The 20,192-nt window shown below is 42.6% G+C and overlaps 1 protein-coding gene across 2 annotated transcripts in view; it reads left to right on the plus strand.

Annotated features, from left to right (window-relative positions):
• Window positions 1-20,192, plus strand: part of CORO1C (coronin 1C) — a 75,535-nt gene that overhangs the window by 35,632 nt on the left and 19,711 nt on the right. For both annotated transcript variants that reach the window (XM_058691058.1, XM_058691057.1), the window contains one exon: window positions 12,589-12,711. In XM_058691058.1, the coding sequence (XP_058547041.1) occupies window positions 12,709-12,711 (3 nt within the window). In that variant the 5' untranslated portion in view covers window positions 12,589-12,708. The remainder of the gene's footprint in view (window positions 1-12,588; window positions 12,712-20,192) is intronic.

Genomic DNA, 20,192 nt, shown 5'->3' on the forward strand with positions numbered 1-20,192 from the left:
GGAGCGTGGATCTGGGCTGAGCACACGGGCCAGTGCTGCCTGCAGAAGCCCTCGGTGTCCAAACGTTATAACCTAAGTCTGGGGAAGCGGCAAAGAAAAGGTTTCTGAACTCAGATCACTCTGAAATAGACCCAGGGTTTAGTGGACAAACATCTGCAGTCCTGATTTGTCCAGAAGCTTCCTTATAACCATGTGCAGCAAATTTCCTGCTGCCGAGTTGAATATCTGTGCTCGTTAGGGGTGGGACCTGAGTTGAGTCCAGGGGAGGCTGAGCTGGGAGGGGTGAGTGATGGAGCACGTGTTGGCTCTCTTAGAGGAATGGTGACTTGGGTTTCTTTTCTGGCTGAGCTTTGTAAGTCATGAGTAAATGATACAGTCTGCTGAATTGGGTCTGTCCTCCTGTCCTGCGTGTTTATAACTGCTGCAAGGTGTGAACTGCCTCTGCCATGGAACCCAAGGCATTTACCTTAAAAAAACCTCCCAAAAAACAACTTCCGCTATTTTTCTGGTTTTCATCCCTACTTACTTCAGGGAGGGTGGATTTTTATTCTGAAGCTTGTATGTAAACCCGTGCAGAGCTGGGATTGAAAGGGGTGGTAGCTCTGGAACGCTTCGTCATTCACAGAGGGTCCTGGGGGAGACCCCTCCAGTGTCATTTGCTTAGTACAAGCAACCGATTACTCTCCTTCCTGGTTTGATACTGAATGGTTGAATTTCCTCGATTTGCAGTTATGTCAATAGTTATTTTGCTTTTCAGCTTCTGCTTTCAAGCTGAATTTTATTTTGACTAGATTCCACCTCATCTGGGGTTCCTAGTTTTTTGTTTGTTCTCAGACCAGAAGTGTTTGGAATTACGTGTCTGTAGTGATGAAGTTTTCACTTTACAGATTTTTTGTTAGGAAATACAGTGTCTATTCCCGATTACATATTTGGGTGCATTTGAGTAAGGAGACGTTCCCCTCCACTGTTTTTGCTTTCTGATAGTGAAATCAATAGTTTTACAGTAACTTCCCTCAGATTCTTAATGAGGACTTTTAAAATGGTCTATGCAGTATTAGACCCAGGTTTTAAAGAGGGCCCGTGATAACCAAAATAATCTGTTTGGCATTTTCTCTCGTACCCGTGAAGACTGTTGTTTTTCGCTCACAGGCAGGTGAGGCCTCTGCAGAAGCGCCCTGCCTCTCCCTGGCAGCTCGAGTGTCTGGCTTACTTTCCAGGACTGGGTAACCCAATCTGTGTGTTTTATTCCAGGGCACCTCCGCTTACCCTCAAGGTTGGTGTTTTTGGTTCTCTTAAAGTAAAACCTCCTCCGAATGTACTACTCCTGGGTCAGGAGCTATCCCTCTTGGTGACCAGCTTGTCCACAAGTCAGATATCGTGTGCCTCAGTCTTTCCAGTCTGCCGTGGAAGTCCCTGTCTCATCACCTGTGCCTCTCCCCAGCTATCTTCCTGTGAAGCAGCAGGGCCTGAAGAGATTTCAGCAGAGCGTGTATCTACGTAAAGAATACTGATACCAGAGAAAGGTAGTTGAAAAACCAGAAAGCCCACTTTAATAGACATCCTTTTCGGACTCCTTTGAACTCCACACGGTGTGTATGGAGCCCTTCTGCCTGGCGGAAAACTTTTCCTTAGCTCCTGAGCATTTGCTTGACTTCCCGTCCTCCTTACGGAGTTGGGGAGTTCTCAGTGTGTCCCTCCAAGGCCAGCAAGGAGTTATTGTCAGTGCCTTACAAAAAAGATCCTCAAATGTATGGACGGAATGACAAAGTTATTGAACTTTGGGCGTATAAAGTGATTCTGATTAACATTTTTTCCTAAAATAAAAACTTATGTGAAGATAAAGTAGGGACAGACAGTTTGCAAAATCTTTGTCTCTTGTTCCTTGATTCAGGATACGGTAGGGGTTGTGTTAGACCCTTACATCCGAGGGTAGAATAGCCCGTCTGGATAATAAGCACAGATTATAATGATGGGTCATGAAGCGGCTGGATAAGATGACTGTAGGTCCGAAGCTGGAAAGGCGCTGGGAAGCTGCCGTGCCGGACCAGCCAAGAGGGATGGTGTGGACTGTTCTCAGAAGCCAGCACCCTGGAACAGTGTGGGTGTCCGTGTCGCTGAAATGCCAGGACGTCAGCTGGAAAGACGTCGTATGCGGAAGGAGCGTCTTACGGGGGAATGCTTGATTTGACTGATAAAATTAACGTGTCACTTTTTTTTAATTTATTTTTTATTTTTTTAACGTTTATTTATTTTTGAGATAGAGACAGAGCATGAACGGGGGAGGGTCAGAGAGAGAGAGGGAGACACAGAATCTGAAATAGGCTCCAGGCTCTAAGCTGTCAGCACAGAGCCCGACGCGGGGGGCTCGAACTCACGGACCCGTGAGATCATGACCTGAGCCGAAGTCGGACGCCTAACCGACTGAGCCACCCAGGCGCCCCAACGTGTCACTTTTTAACACCGTGGGAGTTTATTAACTTTTTGGAAACCTGTGTTATCATGAGAATGAGCCTGCTGGGCAAAGTGCTGGGTAGCTGTACCGAATGGTAACATTTTGAAAGAGCCATCCATTAGATGCTCCCAGAGCGAGCAAGCTAATGTGTGGATTGAAAATGGTTATCATGTGAGGGGTTGTTGTTACATCAAGAAACAGTCATTCTGAATGATCTTTTATAGAATGCAGAGGTCATGTTGGCAGCTTCCTACTGTTGACTTTGGAGTTTGGGAGGGTGAAAATGTCTGCTGGTTCATCTGAGATATACCATTAGCTCCTTTTATTTATTTATTTATTTATTTATTTATTTATTTATTTATTTATTTATTATTTATGAACTAGAGAGAGAGCAGGGAAGGGACAGAGAGAGACAGAAGATCTGAAGCAGTCTCTGCGCTGTCAGCACAGAGCCCTACGTGGGGCTCAAACTCACGAACTGTGAGATCATGACCTGAGCCAAAGTCAGACACTTCACGGACTGAGCCACCATTAGCTCCTTTAAAGACACATCCCAGAGTGGAGCTCCTTTATAGGAACAAATATGCAAGACGACTACTGTACACATTTATCCGTAGATATTTAGAGCGTTTTGGTTGCTCAGTACTGCTCTCAGCACGTAGGATGAGTTCACTTCTTAAGTATGGATTCCTTTGTGTGTGTATGTTTTAAAGTTTTTATGGGGGCGCCTGGGTGGCGCAGTCTAAGCGTCCGACTTCAGCCAGGTCACGATCTCGCGGTCCGTGAGTTCGAGCCCCGCGTCAGGCTCTGGGCTGATGGCTCGGAGTCTGGAGCCTGTTTCTGATTCTGTGTCTCCCTCTCTCTCTGCCCCTCCCCCGTTCATGCTCTGTCTCTCTCTGTCCCAAAAATAAATAAAAAACGTTGAAAAAAATTAAAAAAAAAATAAAGTTTTTATGTATTTCTTTTGAGAGAGAGGGGCAGAGTGCGCGAGAGAGACCCCAAGCAGGCTCCATGCTGTCAGTGCAGAGCCCAACATGCACGGCTCAGTCCCACAAACTGTGAGATCATAACCTGAGCTGAAATCGTTGGATTCTTAACTGACCCGAGGCAGCCAAGTGCCCCAGTAGGGGTTCCTTTTTGACATGAGGTGTGAGAAGTAAGGTGCACTGGTAGATGGAGGTGGGACAGTTACGGTTTCCCATTGAAATGGATGGGAAATGTCTTGAACAACCGGGACTATCATGTCATAAGAGTTACACTGTATTTTGTATACCTCAGGAGGAATGTGTTTGCAAAGTTATTTACAATTACAGGTGTTCCTTCTTAGAGCAGTTAGAGAATACATTTACTGGTGCTTAAATTTTGATTTCACTTTCCCCTCTCCAAACATGCCTGTTGGAGGAAAGTGTTGCCTAACTTTGGGTTTAGTTGAAGCATCAGTTTTCCAGGAGCTCTTTTCAGTTTTGTGGCTGCTTTGAAATTTTTGAGAACTTTCCCCAAACCCAGAGTAAATGATAATGCTGGTGTCTAGGTGGTTTTCTGCCACGATGCGGATTGGTGGCTGGAACATGTCAAAGCCATCAGCCTCAGCTCGGGCCAGCCACATGGAAATTGTGCTGTCACACCTCTGCCTTGTGCCAGCTGTACGCGCACTTTGGAGGCTGAATTTTCCCTGGGGCTCATGTTGCTGGGCCCCGGGCAGGCCAAAGGATCTTTCAGATAATGATAGTGCATGACTCGGTGCCCTGACCTAGTCCACTGGTATTCCCCAAGTGTGTGAACGAGGCTCGGGGCCGGAGCCTTTGGTAACCTGGGTCATTTTTTGCCCCTTGAGTTGACTTGCTGGCAATTCCCACCACTTGGAGTTTTAGCTAGAGAGGTGTACATAGAGTTCTCCCATGGCAAGTGGCTGGGACTAGGAAGTAATCAATAAATTTGTACACATTATTTAAAGCAGGGAGTCTAAAGAGTGACAGACTATTCTCAGCTAAACTTTCAATTCCATGCTAGAAAAGTGGGAATATTCTAGATGATGCAGCTGAGGTGTGACACATCCTTAATGAGACAGTGACCTGATTTGTTAGTAAATGAAATTATTCTCTATAGGAGCCTTGGAAAATTGATAGGTAGTTCTTAAAATAAACCACCATTTAGTTAAAAAAAAAAAAGGGGGGGGGCTGGCATTAAATTCTTGTAACTCTTCTTTTCAGCCTCTGCATTTATTTACATTTGCTGCTTAGAAGCTCAGGTGAGCCATGTTGCCAGCCTGACTTACAGTGGGTGTCTCTTCTGAATGGCCCCCCACACGCCAGCAATTAGACATGGATGCCTCGGTTCGTTGACCGGATGATGAATGAGGATGCGTCATGGGTAGGAATGAGAAATACATTCTCATTAAATGCTAGTGCAAAATGTTTCTCAGAACGGTGCGTCCACATCTTTACCATATACGGCCACTGTTGTGTGGTTTCTTTCAGTTTCCTTGTACCGAGCTCTCAGCAGTCTATAAGTGCCCAGCTCTGCCCTTTTAATAACATATACTCATAGGGTAAAATATGCTGTGCTTTTCTCTTAATTGATTTTATTATGGGTAAGAAGATACTCAAGTGTAAGCCCTTGAAATCGTGATCGCTGACCCTTGATTGATTTACATACATCCTGTATGTAAAACGATTAGGGCACATTTATTTTTTTCAAAATTTTTTCTTCTTTTTAGAAAGAGAGCGCAGGCTCCATGCCCAGCAAGTAGTCAAAGTGGGGCTCAAGCTGAGCCCCTGAGATCATGACCTGAGCCGAAACCAAGAGTTGGACACTGCACCAACTGAGCCATCCAGGTGCCCCAAGTGTGCCACTAAGATGCCAGTTCTTCTCACACTTTCTTCCTTTTTTGTTCCTTTATCACTATCAGACATTTAGTCGATGGCCTTTTTGTTCTGCTGCAGTATGATGCTACTTTCCCTGTTTTATTTGTTGTAAGGATTTGTGATGATGTTTACAACCAGAGGAAACAGCTGGTGGCAGGGTATCATTTTTATGAGCTCTATTTCTGATGACCAGCTGCCAATAGCTTTAACATTACTGTTGTGCCTTTTTCACAACCCGTGGCCTAGTGGGAATTTTCTTGCCCTGTGGAAATCTAGTACGGATGGATCGTCACTGATGCTTTCGGTCTGTGCTGCTTCACTCCATTTCTTTATTTAGAAAATGGGGACAGTACAGATGCTATATCATGAAGCAGCTTGGTGAGAACGAAGACAGAAAGGTCTTCGTACGGTTCCTACCATGTAACATAAGCATTCTGAAAGGGTTCGCAAGTTTTCTTCTTCTTTGGCTTTGATGGGAAGGAGGGCAGTTGGTAGCAGTTGCCCTTTCAATGGGATTCAAGTTCCTGCAAAAACATTCGGCTCTTTAGTACTTTGATGCCCTGGACTTGTCAGCACTGAGCTGAGAGTGGAAGAGAGGCTTACTACTCACTATTCTCAAATGTCTGACTTGACTGAACGGTATCTTTAAGCCACGATTGTGTAATTTTAACCTAAAAAAAAAAGTCATTTAGTAAGTTTCACAGTATAATTAAGAACAACTTGTATTAGAGAAAAGTATTTGATGTCCTTGGAAGCTCAGAGTTTATTTAGTAACTGTACTTTGCCATCAAAGAGGCCAGACGTGGTTTGCTGGGCAGAGCCTAAGAATGCAAAGATAAAACAATTCAGATACAAAAACTTTTTTCCCTTGGGAGTAAAGTGTTTTTCTTTTTTTAGTTATTTTTTAAGATAGGAAACAAAATACTAGGACACTCATGTGCTCACCCACAAGATTAAACAGATGTTAATATTTTACCATGTTTGTTTCCTACCTCCCATTTTTTAAAAAACAATAAAGCATAACAGATGTAACTAAAATACCATTCCCCTTTTTTCCTCTTCTCCTTCACCAGAGGTAATCATTTCCTCAAAGTTGGTATGTATTCTATTTGTGTACTTTTACTACATGTGTATGTATCTGTACATAGACTGATTTTTGTGTGTGTTAAACTTTTGTGTGAGTGATACCTATTTCCATACCAAGGACAGTTAAATTGCTTCTGCTTTTTTCACCATTCCCAGTGATGCTGCGGTTAATATCCTTTCTGTGCAAATACGGGGACCTTTCTTTCCCACAGACCACCTCAAATGGTATTGCTCGGGTGGGCAGCTTCACCTCTACCTGTGTCCAGATTGCTCTCAAAAAGAATCAGAGCAGGAGCCTTCAGTGAACGGTCGCTTGGAATTCCTCTTTCCTGACATCCTTGCCAACACTTGTAATTAGGCTTCTAAATTGTTGCCAGTTTTAATAGGTATAAGATGTTACCATAGCATTTTAATTTCTAGTTCCCTGAGTGAGACCAAGTATCTTTTCATACATCTGAATGGGCTTTTCCTTCTCTGTGAATTCAGTGCTCCTGTGCTCCTGTCGTTTGCCATCATTCTGTCAGGTTGTTTGTTGACTTTGTCAGGTTGTTGGTTGACTTTGTTGGATATGGATGTTGCATGTGTATCTTCTCTGTCTGCAGCTTGTCTGCACTCTGCTTGTTTTTTTGTTGTTCTTGAGGGGAGTTTGCAACAGTGTTTGTCATGTAGGCTTCAGTTTCTCTTTGTCATACCGTCCTTTGTTATCAGGGTGGCACAGTCCTTAAGTGAGGGGTTGAGCGGTACTGCTCTTTTCTGTTCTCTGGAAAGTTTTGTCTGAGCCGATCTCTTCCTTGAGTGTTTGGTAAAGCTCTCCTGTAAAACCACGTGGGCCTAGTGGCCTTTGGTATTATGTGATTAGATTTATGGGGAGGTAGGTAGTATGTGGACTTTTGTTACTGGTCTTTTGTGGCTATGGGTCTATTCAGGTTTTTTATTTATTGACAATTTTTTGATGTTTTTTTTTCTAGGAGATTGCTTCTTTCATCTGGTGTTTTAAAATTTATTATCAGATGTTATTCCTAGTATTTTCATATTATGTGAATTTACACCATATTTGTAAGTTATGTCCCTTGTTAAATTCCTGGTATTTGTGCTTTCTCTTCTTTCTTAATCTATCCTATTGTGTTGATGTGGCTTATTATTTATTTTCTTTCTTGTTAATTTCTTTTCATAATTTTACATTCTTTGGGTGTGCTCTATATAAAAATACGGCAACCTTTTCATGTGCTTATTATCAGCTCCTTAATTTTCAGACTTTCTGTATATGTGCATTTAAAGCTAATTGATTTACCGTTAAGATCTGTTTTAGCCCTCTCCCACAAGTTATGAAACGTCATGTGTTTATTGATCAGTTTTAACATTTCTATTGGCCATTATGACTTTCCATGTGAATTATTTAGTAAATTTAAAAAATTTTCAGATGCCTTAGGGATTTTTGGTTCATATTTTTTCTATTAATTTTTAATTGAATTGCATTGTACTCTGAACATGCACTATGAGGTATTGATTTCTTGGTATTTTGTGAGGTTTGCTTTGTGGTATCCTAATTGGTCATTTAAAAAAGGTAATGTTTAATGTGTGTTTGAAAAAAATGTTTATTTTTAAATATTGGCTCCAAGGCTAGATATATCCATTAGATAAATCTTGTTACTTTTTTTCCCCCAGTGTTTATTTGGTTTAGAGAGAGAGAGAGAGAGAGAGAGAGACAGACAGACACAGAATCCGAAGCAGGCTCCAGGCTCCGAGCTGTCAGCACAGAGCCCAACGCGGGGCTCGAACCCATGAACCGTGAGATCGTGACCTGAGCTAAAGTTAGAGGCTTAACCAACTGAGCCACCCAGGAGTCCCAAAGCCTGTGACTTTTGTTAAAGTCTTCTATATTCATACTAATTTTTGTCTGTTTGCTTGAGAGTGAGTCTTTGTTAAAATCTCTTAAGATTATGGCTTTGTCATTTTCTCTTCATAGTTCTCTCAGCTTCTGCTATAAATATTTTGACTTCCTAGTGCCTTTAGCATCCCAGTGAATTGTTTCAAAATTATACAGTGACATTAATCTTTAATAGTGCATTCTACCTTAAAGTCTGTCCTTGCTCAGCTATTTGGCATATATTTTTACGGCCTTCCCCTGCTTTAATTACTTTTTAGTTTTCTTGTTTTTTGTTTGTTTCAGAGAGAGAGAGCATGAGCGGGGGAGAGGGGCGGACGGGGGAGGAGAGAATCCCAAGCAGGCTCCGTGTGCAGTGCAGAGCCTGACTTGGGGCTCGGTCCCACAACCCTGGGAATCATGTCTGAGCCACCCAGGCACCCCTGCCTTTTTATTTTTTAACTTAGTTCCTTTATTACTTTTAAAATATGTCTTGTAGCTGGTTGTAATCAAATCTGAAACATGCTGTCTTTTAGCTGGTGGGTTCAATATGTTGATACTACAATTACATATTATGTATATCACAGTATTACTGTAAAACGAACACCTGCGAGTCCACCGCCACCTGCATGAGAAATAGAATATTACAGGGAGTAGTAGCTTACGGGCTGGGTCACTCACACGGTTTTTGTGAGGATGCAGTACAGAAAATAGGGAAAACAACCTGGCTAGAGGCCTCAGCAGCAGTTGCTTCTCTAAGGAGAGATGGGATCAGGGATATGACAGAGTGGATTCCAGCAGTTGCTGAATTTGGGGTGACGTTTATTGAGCCCTGCAAATGCTGGGAAAGTACTTTACCTGGATTATCTTCAATTTGTCTTCACATCAGCTCGTATAGAAGGAATCACGACGTTCTCAGTTTACAGATGAGGAGATGAGGTGGAGAGGTGAAGTCATTTTGGCCAGGGCATCAGAGCTGGAACCTGACAGAGTCGTGACGCCAGCCCAGGCAGTCTGCTTCTCAGCCATCTGTGCTTTGCTGCCTGTAAATGACCCGTGTGGCCCTCCTTATAACACCCAGGTTCTGTGTTCGTTGGCACTTTCTTTTAGGATTCCTTTTCTGCCGATGCAATTCCACAGGTCCAAACTGGGTTTAATTCGATTTACAAGAGAAAACGAGCATGTGAAAAAACCTAGGCTTTAGGTCTGTGGACAGGGCCATCTTCACACCTCAATTTAGAATTCTTCTTTTCTCGGCAGAGAACCTTTCTGTGCCTGGGTGGCTCAGTCGGTTAAGCATCTGGCTCATGGTGCGTGAGATCATGCACTGCGTCAGGCTCTGTGCCGACAGCGTGTAGCCTGCTTGAGATTCTCTCTCCCTCTCTGTCTCTCTGCCCCTCCCCCCACACTCTTGAACTGTCCTTCTCTCTAAAAATAAATAAGCTTAAAAGAGAAGAAAGAAAACCTCCCCGAAGACTGTGATCCCCACAGGCCTGGCTGAATGCCCTTCTTCTGTGTTCCTGCCACCTGTGCTTGTCCCGTGGCGCATGTCTTCTGCTGCACCGTATTTGGTGGTTGACACGGCCTCTACGTCCCGCCAGGACAGGGCTGCCGTGTTTACTTCTCTGTCTCTCATACTCAGCACAGCGTCTGGGCCCCATGAGAGTTCATAAGTGACACATGTTTGTCCTTCTTAATGATAGACTAAATTAATGTATTAGAGAAGAACTAGTAATAAAAGTAGTTTTATATTGTGTATTTACTATATTCCAGTCACCATACAGGCTTACCTCATTTTTTTTTCCAATATATGAAATTTATTGTCAAATTGGTTTCCATACAACACCCAGTGCTCATCCCAAAAGGTGCTCTCTTCAATACCCATCACCCACCCTCCCCTCGCTCCCACCCCCCATCAACCCTCTCAGTTTGTTCTCAGTTTTTGTTTTTGTTTTTTTTTTTTTTTCAACGTTTTTAAATTTATTTTTGGGACAGAGAGAGACAGAGCATGAACGGGGGAGGGGCAGAGAGAGAGGGAGACACAGAATCGGAAACAGGCTCCAGGCTCCGAGCCGTCAGCCCAGAGCCTGACGCGGGGCTCGAACTCACGGACCGCGAGATCGTGACCTGGCTGAAGTCGGACGCTTAACCGACTGCGCCACCCAGGCGCCCCTGTTCTCAGTTTTTAACAGTCTCCTATGCTTTGGCTCTCTCCCACTCTAACCTCTTTTTTTTTTTTTTTTCCTTCCCCTCCCCCATGGGTTTCTGTTAAGTTTCTCAGGATCCACATAAGAGTGAAACCATATGGTATCTGTCTTTCTCTGTATGGCTTATTTCACTTAGCATCACACTCTCCAGTTCCATCCACGTTGCTACAAAAGGCCATATTTCATTCTTTCTCATTGCCACGTAGTATTCCATTGTGTATATAAACCACAAACAGGCTTACCTCATTTATTGCACTTCACAGATACTCTTTTTTCCCAAACCAGGTTTGTGGCGATCCCCCATCGAGGAAGTCTGTCGATGCCATTTTCCCAACAGCATTTGCTCACTTTGTGCCTCTATTACATTTTGTTCGTTCTTGGAATATTTCAGACTTTTTCGTTGCTGTTACATTTATGGTTTATATGTGATCAGTGATCATGACTCAGTGAAAGCTCACATGATGGCTAGCATTCTTCAGCAATAAAGTACTTCCTAATTAAGGTTTATGCATTGTGTTTTTTTAGACATCATGCTGTCGCACATTTAATAGACTACAGTATGGTATAAATACAACTTTTGTGTACACAGTAAAATTGAAAACTTCATTTGACTCACTTTAATTGCACTGATATGTACCAGAGCCTGCCATATCTCTGAGGTATATCTGAAATTAAATTTTTTACATACCATATACAGATAATTGTAATACCAAGTTATGATTTACCTAAAAACTTTATTTCATTTAATCCTACGGTAATCCTGGGAGATGAGTATTATTGTCACTCCTTTCACAGATGATGGGCTGAAGCTCAGATTACGTGACTTGCCTAAGGCCACCCACTGTTTGAACAGTAGAGTCTGGATTTGAACCCATATCTGTCTGACTCTCAGTACTGTGGTCTTTGTGTTTAGCATAATTGCTTCTCGGGACATTTCCACAGTTGAGTCACAGTGGAGAAATCACAGAATTCCTTGATCTTGAAAATTTTCTGGGAAGCCTTGCCCCAGTGTTGTACTGACTTGTCTTAACAGGAGAATAACACAACAACAAAATAGGTTCAGTTTTGCTTGGCCATGATTCCTCGTTGTACGCTCGCTTTTAGAGCATACAGGACCTCGGCATGGATTGCACCAACATGTTTAAAAAAGGAAATAGCTTTTGTGTACCTGTTACAATAGCATTTGTCTTGGTCAACACAAAATTGGCTTGATAAGCCAGATTGACTTGTTAGATTCAGATGTGTCACGTGAGTATATCATGATGGTTACTTATGATCAGCACTGAAAAATGTTTTTTTAATGTTTGTTTACGTTGAGAGAGAGAGAGAGCATCCACGAGTGAGGGAGGGGCAGAGAGAGAATCCCAGGCAGACTCCACGCTGTGCATGGAGCCTGATGTGGGGCTTGATTGCACCAACCATGAGATCATGACCCGAGCCGAAATCAAGAGTTGGACACTTAACCAACTGAACCACCCAGGCGCCCCTGAATATTGTATTCTCAATGAGACGTGGACTAGATAATGGGTGAGATCTAAGCTAGTGTTAATAAGTTGGTCTGGCTGACTCTTCTGTTGATCAGAGACAGTAAAGAGACTGAGACAGTCTTATACAGATTGAGCCCCTAAGCCTTAGCTAAAGCTTTTCTTTTTATTACCCTAACTTTGTGTGCTCACAGTGCCATTCATTTCCAGAACTAGTGATTTGTATATTCAAGGGTATTAGCTAATTTTACTAAGAGTTGTATTTAACATTTTGAGTAACACCAAGTTTTTTGTTTTTTTTTTTTTAATAGTAAAAACACACCTATAATTTACAAATTGTGTTTTGGTGAAAAGATTTAGCATTCTCGTTCACTATGTCTGCTAATGCAGTTGATTAAATAAAAATCTTTGTGGTTCTAGAAATTTGGATCCTTGTAATTTGGTGGCATGTCCTTGGCAGTAGCTATTTCTGGACATAAAACTTGACAGTTCTTACTAGTTGACATTGACCGTGATACATAGATACTTGAGAGTTTGGGGTGGAGGTAATAAAGGAAAAATGGTTCTGAGCAAACCTACAAACTCTGTGGTGTTGGTGTTACACAGTACGTTTGTTTCTCTCTTCTTTCAGACTGGTCGAATTGACAAATCCTACCCTACAGTATGTGGCCACACGGGACCGGTGCTCGACATAGACTGGTGCCCACACAACGATCAGGTCATTGCCAGCGGTTCAGAGGACTGCACGGTTATGGTAAGCTCCCAGGGGGTGGCATGCACACAGGCCAGTGAGACCTACCTACGACTTTCAAAACGCATGTGTGTGCAGAGGCTTGAAAAGCAGAAAGTCATAGCAGTTTTGATTGTCCATTGGATTATACCATGATTTAGTGAGATGAAAGGACAACTATAGCCAAGCCTTTTATAAGCCCTTCTATCAAAGAGGTTGTACTGTATTGTTTTTTTTCTTCTTTTGTATGAGCGTGCATGTGGACGTGCTTATTGGCTGTTGTCACGTCTGCTCCATGGGAAGATTTTGAGGACAGTAAAATGACCTTCCGGTAATTCTGTGAATGCCATTGGACCACATAACTCCTCTCCCTCCCCCCAAAGGAAAGAAACTACCAACATGAATGGAATCTTTATAGTGAAATAAGATGCCAAAGGTTATACATATAAAATGGGATATATTGCATATATTGGGAAATTGAAAAGTTTTGCAATAAGTAAAGTGCTTATTTTCAAGCTAACGTCAGAAGGTGTGTTCTGTCTAGTTTGACCCTGGTTAAGAAATTCCTTCTTATTCAGGTAGACAAACAATATGAAAGAATTTTAAAGTAAGTTCTTTACATTCCCCCATTTAGATTCCAAAAGCAGATTATGTGTGAAACCAGGCTTTGGGATGCTTTTTAATGTCAAGCGTCTTGTTCTTGATTATGTTCTTCTTAGCCTTGAAATGTAATTGTGGGTTTGGATCAGTTTTTAATCCTAGCCCCAGATATGTTGAAAGGTTAACATAGGCACAGATGGGGAGAAATGCATTAAGAGCTGAGCTAAGTGAAGGCCGTGCCTGCGTCAGTTACAGGCGCTCTCACGCATGTCAGGTGCAGAGCTTGGAGACCACTCTTATTTCCCTCTTCATTTTCTGTGGACTGAGCCAGACTTAGAAACCGTGTGTGGAAGGCTTTATTAATTAAAATTATTTGACATAAACAAATTAATTCCTGAACTGTGTCATTTAAACATTTACTCATTTTTCCTCATGGACTTTTGGCTGAGGAGAGCTCCTCCTGTGATTTCGTAATTTTGGCAGCCAAATCATATTAAGGAAATATGTTAAAAGGAACTGTTCTGCTTAGTGTGCCTTGCTAAATTGATCATTTTCATGGCTGCAGACACATTTTACTAAAGGAAAGGAACATTGTTTAGACCCTTGATGCCCAAATCTTAAACTGAGAGTATTAACTTCTCTTGAAGAAGCAAGTTTGACTCATCTGAAAAATAAAACAAACAAAAAACACTTTTTATTATAAAACACGCTAAATAAACAGGTAAGGGAGTTCAGTTAAGTGAATCCCGTATAACCACTGCCCAGGTCAGGAAATAGAACTTTGCCAGCCTTCTCAGACTCTCCCTGTGCCCCTTCCCTGTCATAAACACCCCCCCCCACCTCCCTCCCTCCAAAAGTATCCGCTACTCCCCCTCGTCATTCTCCCTGGTTTTAATCACCCAAACGTGTATTTGTAGACACTATAGCTCAGTCTTGCCACTTTAAAGAACTTGGTACATCTTTTGTAACCTCTTGGCTCCTCTTCCATCGTTTTCTTGTCCTTGACAATGAATCTGATGAAGAAGCCCCTCCTTCGACCTGCATCTTTCAACTTGGTTTCTGATGATTGCACACGCATGGTGCATTTCAACATATTCCTCTGTCCTCTAAATTCCCTATAAATTGGCAGCTGGATCCTGAAGTGTGATCACGTTCAGGCTCGATCCCCTTGGCAAGATGATAGCTAGTGTTATGTTGTTTGATCAAGAGGCCCGTGATACCAGGATGATTCGTGCAGCCGTTGATGTTCAGCACCCAGATCCAGCAGATCCTTAGGGGTTGCAAAATGGTGATATTAAATTGTGTTACTTTGTTTTCAATTTTTAGCAGGTAAAAATTGTAAGGGGATGCCTTCTCTTATCTACTATTTGGCCAGTAGTACTGTTCATATAGGAAAGTAGGACAGATGCTTGAATCTCTCCTTTTGTTTACTCAGTTTTCAAGATAATGAATTGGTTCTCTCTCTTTCTCAGAAGACGACCAGTTAGGGTTTTTCCCCCTTTCATGTCATTTTGAATTCATGGATTGGAACATCTTTCGTGGGTTTTGATTCATTACAATTCTTATCTCAAAGCCCAGGTCATCCACTCTCTGTTAGTAGGAATTTGTTCAAGGTTCCTGAGTCCTTTGACATACCCTGGTTGTTTTTGATAGCTTCCCTGGTATTTGGTATGGTAAGGCGCTCCGTGCTCATCTTGGACATCTCTTCACCTAACTTCATATCAGTCATTTCTCTCCGAAGCTCTGGTTTCTTTCTTTTTTTCTTTTCTTTCTTTCTTTTTTTTTTTTTTTTTTTAATTTTTAAAGTTTATTTTTGAGAGAGAGAGAGAGACAGACAGACAGACAGACATAGCATGAGCGGGGGAGGAGCAGAGAGAGAGAGGGAGACACAGATCCGAAGCAGGCTCCAGGCTCCGAGCTGTAAGCACAGAGCCCGATGCGGGTCTCGAACCCACGAACCGGGAGATCATGACCTGAGCCAAAGTCGGACGCTTAACCTACTGAACCACCCAGGTGCCCTGCTCTGATTTCTTTGAATGGAAAATAGAATTTCTAGATCACATTCTGGGTGCTAGGAATGGTCATTGTTACCATGGTGATCACTTTTTAAAGACTTGGCAGTAAATGGGGCTAGAATATACGTATATATTTAAAGATAAGATACCACGTGACCTCACTTTAATATTCCCTGTTAAAATTCTGGACTATATAGTTTTAATCTAACCTTCACTATTGCATCTCTACCTTCTTGCATACTGAGAATCCGGGCTCTGAAGGGCTCAGGGGTGAATTAGACTGCCCTGATCTGTCCCATGTCTCATGCTTTATTACTATTACATACAACAGATTCAAAGCAAAAATACTGTTGTGACCACCATAAATCAGTGTATGATTACTGAAAATAGTTTCCACAACTTTTTTTTTTAATGTTTATTTATTTTGAGAGAGAGAAAGAGAGAAAAATCCTCCAAGTGGGGGAGGGGCAGAGAGAGAGGGAGAGAGAGAATCCCAAGCAGGAGCCCCGGAAAGCTACAACTTTTTAATCTGCGCTATTTCTGTTCTCCCTCTTTAAAAATGATGTACTGATGGGGGCGCCTGGGCGGCTCAGTGGGTTAAACGTCCAGCTTTGGCCCAGGTCATCATCTCACGGTTCGTGGGTTCGAGCCCCGCATCAGGCTCTGTGCTGACAGCTCAGAGCCTAGAGCCTGCTTCGGGTTCTGCGTCTCCCTCTCTCTCTGCCCCTCCCCTGCTCACACTCTGTCTCTCAAAAATAAATAAACATTAAATTTGTTTTTAAAAAAATGATGTACTGATGTACTCTGGGGGTGTTTGGGTGGCTTAGTTGGTTGAGTGTCCTTTGGCTCAGACCATGATCTCATGGTTGTGGGACTGAGCTCCACAAGAGGCTCTGCTGAGCATGGAACCTGCTTAAGATTCTCCCCCTCCCTCTCCCCCTCCCTCTCCCTCTCCCTCTCCCTCTCCCTCTCCCTCTCCCTCTCCCTCTCCCTCTCTCTCCTTCTCTCCCAGCTTGCACGAACTCCACTCTTGCTGTCTCTAAAATAAAAATAAATAAATAAAAATAAAATGAGGTGCTCTGTAATTCCAAGATCACATAACCATTATATTTAACAGCCTCTCCTTAGTTCTGTGAGTATCCGTATTTAGTGCTCTCCATAGGTCCTTATGTCGACCTCTTTCTAGTCACTTAGACCATCTGAAGCTCCTTCCCAGGTAGATTCTAGACCTCAGTACACTAGAACCCAACCAGAGAGTGCTCGCCTCTGGACCGGCCCCACACTGAAGAGAAATTCCCAAGAATGGAATCAAAAGAAAAGGCTCATGGGAACAATATTTTCTAAGTTCTTCTACATAGATAATAGCTGGTCTGTGATCTTTACAATTTTGAAGGTGAGTTTTTCTGGATATAAAATTTTTGGTTCACAGTCCTTACTCAAGTATGTAAATATATTATTCCATTTTTTTTTTTTTTTTGGTCATAAAGTGTTGTTGTCAAAACAAATCAGATAATCTAATTCTTTCTTCCTTGTAAACCATATATTCTTTTTGCCTAGATGTTCATAAGATTTTTTTTTTCTTAGAACATAGTGATCTATGGGGCTGGCTGGCTCAGTCAGTTAAGCAAGCACGCGATTTCAGCTCAGGTCGTAATCTCACGGTTCGTGGGTTCGAGCCCCGCTTCGGGCTCTGTGCTGACAGCTCAGAGCCTGAAGCCTGCCTCGGATTCTGTGTCTCCTCTCTCTGCCCCTCCCCTGCTGATGCTCTGCTCTCTCTCAAAAATAAATAAACATTAAAAAAAAACTTTTTTAATGTAATAGTAATCTTGCTAGAATATTGTTGGTTATTCTGAGTTGGCATTCCGTGGTTTGTGGTATGTTTTTGGGTTTGGTTTGGCTTTGTTTTTTTTTTTTTAATTTTTTTTTTTCAACGTTTTTTACTTATTTTTGGGACAGAGAGAGACAGAGCATGAACGGGGGAGGGGCAGAGAGAGAGAGGGAGACACAGAATCGGAAACAGGCTCCAGGCTCGGAGCCATCAGCCCAGAGCCTGACGCGGGGCTCGAACTCACGGACCGCGAGATCGTGACCTGGCTGAAGTCGGACGCTTAACCGACTGCGCCACCCAGGCGCCCCGGTTTGGCTTTGTTTTTAAAGAGAGAGCTGGAGCATGTGCCCACGAGCTGGGGGCGGGGGGAGGTAGGGTGGTGAGAGGGGAGGAGAGAAAGAGAAGAAAATCCCAAGCAGCCTTCACACCCAGTGTGGAGCCTGACTTGAGGCCCAGTCCCATGATCCTGGGATTATGACCTGAGCCAAAAATCAAGAGTTGGATGCTCAACTGACTGTGAGCCACCCAGGCGCCCTATGGTACGTTCTTTCAGTATAAGGTTTCAGGTCTTCTTCCCCCTCCCAGGAATGTTTTCTTCAATTACAGTCTTTGTATTTGTTCTGTTTTCTTGCTTTGGTTTTCTTCTTCAGGGACTCCTGTTAATCCATATGCTTTGTCTTCTTTACCTGTCTCCAGTATTGTTTAGTTTTTCTCCCAACCTTATTTCTAATTTTGAAAAAATTTTTCTACCTTACTTTTGAGTTTTTCAAGTTCTGATTTATGTGTCCTGGATTTTATTTTGTTTTGAAATAGTATGCGATGGTTTTTACCTCTTTTTGAGCATACCTTCTTAGCATTCTTTCTTTAATTTTTTTTTTTTTTAAATTTTTAATGTTTATTTATTTTTGAGAGGCAGAACATGCGCAGGGGAGGGGCAGAGAGAGAGGGAGACACAGAATTTGAAGCAGGCTCCAGGCTCTGAGCTGTCAGCACAGATCCCAGCCAGGCTCGAAATCACAAACTGTGAGATGATGACCTGAGCCGAAGTCGGCCACTCAACCGACTGAGCCACCCTGGTGCCTCCTTTCTTAGCATTCTTTTATTGTTTATAGGAATGCTATTCTATGCCTTATTCTCTTTGTTTCTTATAGTAATTTGGGGGGCCTTGGCTTTTTTTTCCTTTTAAATTTCTTTTGTTTATTTTTGAGAGAGAGAGAGAGAGAAAACGTGAGGAGGGGAGGGGCAGAGAAAGAGGGAGACAGAATCCGAAGCAGGCTCCAGGCTCTGAGCTATCAGCACAGAGCCTGATGCAGGGCTCAAACCCATGAACCGCGAGATCATGACCTGAGCCAAAGTCGGACGCTTAACCGACTGAGCCACCCAGGTGCCCCTTCTTATTTTCATGTGCATTTAGAGTCATTTGGAGGTGGCTTAGTGCACATAGCCAACCTAACTTCACAGAGCTCCCCCCGTCTGTCCTTTCCAGGGGGCGTTCAGAATCATGGTGGCTTGCTTTCTTAGATTTCCTAGCCTGCCTTTCTTTGTTTTTGCTCATTCCTTTGCCCCTCTGACTTCTGTCTTTCTCAGATTTGTTTCCATTCCTTGGAATTTCTCACTGTGGGGCCTGTCTCAGAAAGGAGCCCTTTCTGGTTGACCTGTGGAGTACGGGGTCTGAAGTCTAGATTGCTCCAGCCCCTTCAGACCTTTGTATTCAGGTCCCTGTCCTCACCAGCTATTGGAGAGGACAAAAACCTTCCCAGTTTCCATTGCTAGTGCCATAGGGGCCTACTGGTGTCAGGTCTGTGAAGCACCCCATTGCTGCCCCATGATTTTTCCACACAGAGACCAATAGATAATACACAGGTCACGTGGTTATTGGTGGTTTCCTCCTCCCACTTGCATTTGGGGATTATCACCTAGTTCTGGGTTTTTGTTTTGTTATCTGCTTGCTCTGTGTTTTTATGGAGAGATTTGGGAAGATCCCAAAACTGTGCTTGCCGCTAACACCACCATCCTTCCAGAATTTTCTTTGTTGTCCTTTTATTGGTATTGCCAGACTAAACATTTTGTAAATTGAGTCATGCTTTGAGGTAAATCCTCCCCCTAGTTTATTTTTTTAAGCTCTTAAGAATGGCACTGATATTTTAATCGTTTAAGGTCCCCCAAATTTGTTTTTATTATTGGGGCAATTACAAGAAGCTTTTGTAGCTTAGCAGTTGAAATGAAATTTTGAAGAAATAGTTGATTGTCTCCTACCCCACCTCTTAATACCTCATTTTCCACTTTGCTCTCCTAAAGGTAAAAGAACACTGTATGATAGATCAGACAGTTTCAGACAAAACCATTTTTAAATTTTATGTTTACTTTATATTTTAAGCAATCTCTGTGCCCAACATGGAGCTCGGACTCAACAACCTGAAATCAAGAGTCGCATACTTACTGATTGAGCCAGCCAAGCACTCCAACACCATTTTTTTTTTTTTTTTAAACAGAAAAGCTTTCTTTAGTTTCCCAAGCCTAGGCTGTTGGTGGTAACCCAGAGCTACAAATAGTAGATAGTGTAACAAAGCCTCATTATAGCAGGGGAAGAATACTGAGAAAAGCTCAAGATGGAGAATTGGGAGCATGTGTATAGGCCACTTAAATGCTCTCAGCCTCAGTTGCCTTACATGTAAAATAACAACAACAATAACAACAGCAACGAGGAAGCTATGAATACATAGTGAGTTACTATTTTTTACAGTGTAGCTATAGCAGATTCATAGCAATGAGAATATCTTTAGTAAATATTCAGTAAAAAAAAAAAAGTACAGTAGAACCAACTTTGTCAAATGAACTATAAAAGAATAAGGTTAATTTTTAAAACTGCTTTTTGTACTGGGGCTTCTGGGTGGCTCAGTCGGTTAAGCATCTGACTTCAGCTCAGGTCATGATGTCACAGTTTGTGGATTTGGGCCCCGCATCGGGCTCTGCGCTGAAAGCTCAGAGCCTGGAGCCTGTTTCGGATTCTGTGTCTCCCTTTCTCTGTGCCCCTCCCCTGATCACACTCTGTCTCTCTCTCA

This window comes from Neofelis nebulosa, chromosome 11 (assembly GCF_028018385.1).
Source record: "Neofelis nebulosa isolate mNeoNeb1 chromosome 11, mNeoNeb1.pri, whole genome shotgun sequence".
NCBI classification, from domain to species: Eukaryota; Metazoa; Chordata; class Mammalia; order Carnivora; family Felidae; genus Neofelis; species Neofelis nebulosa.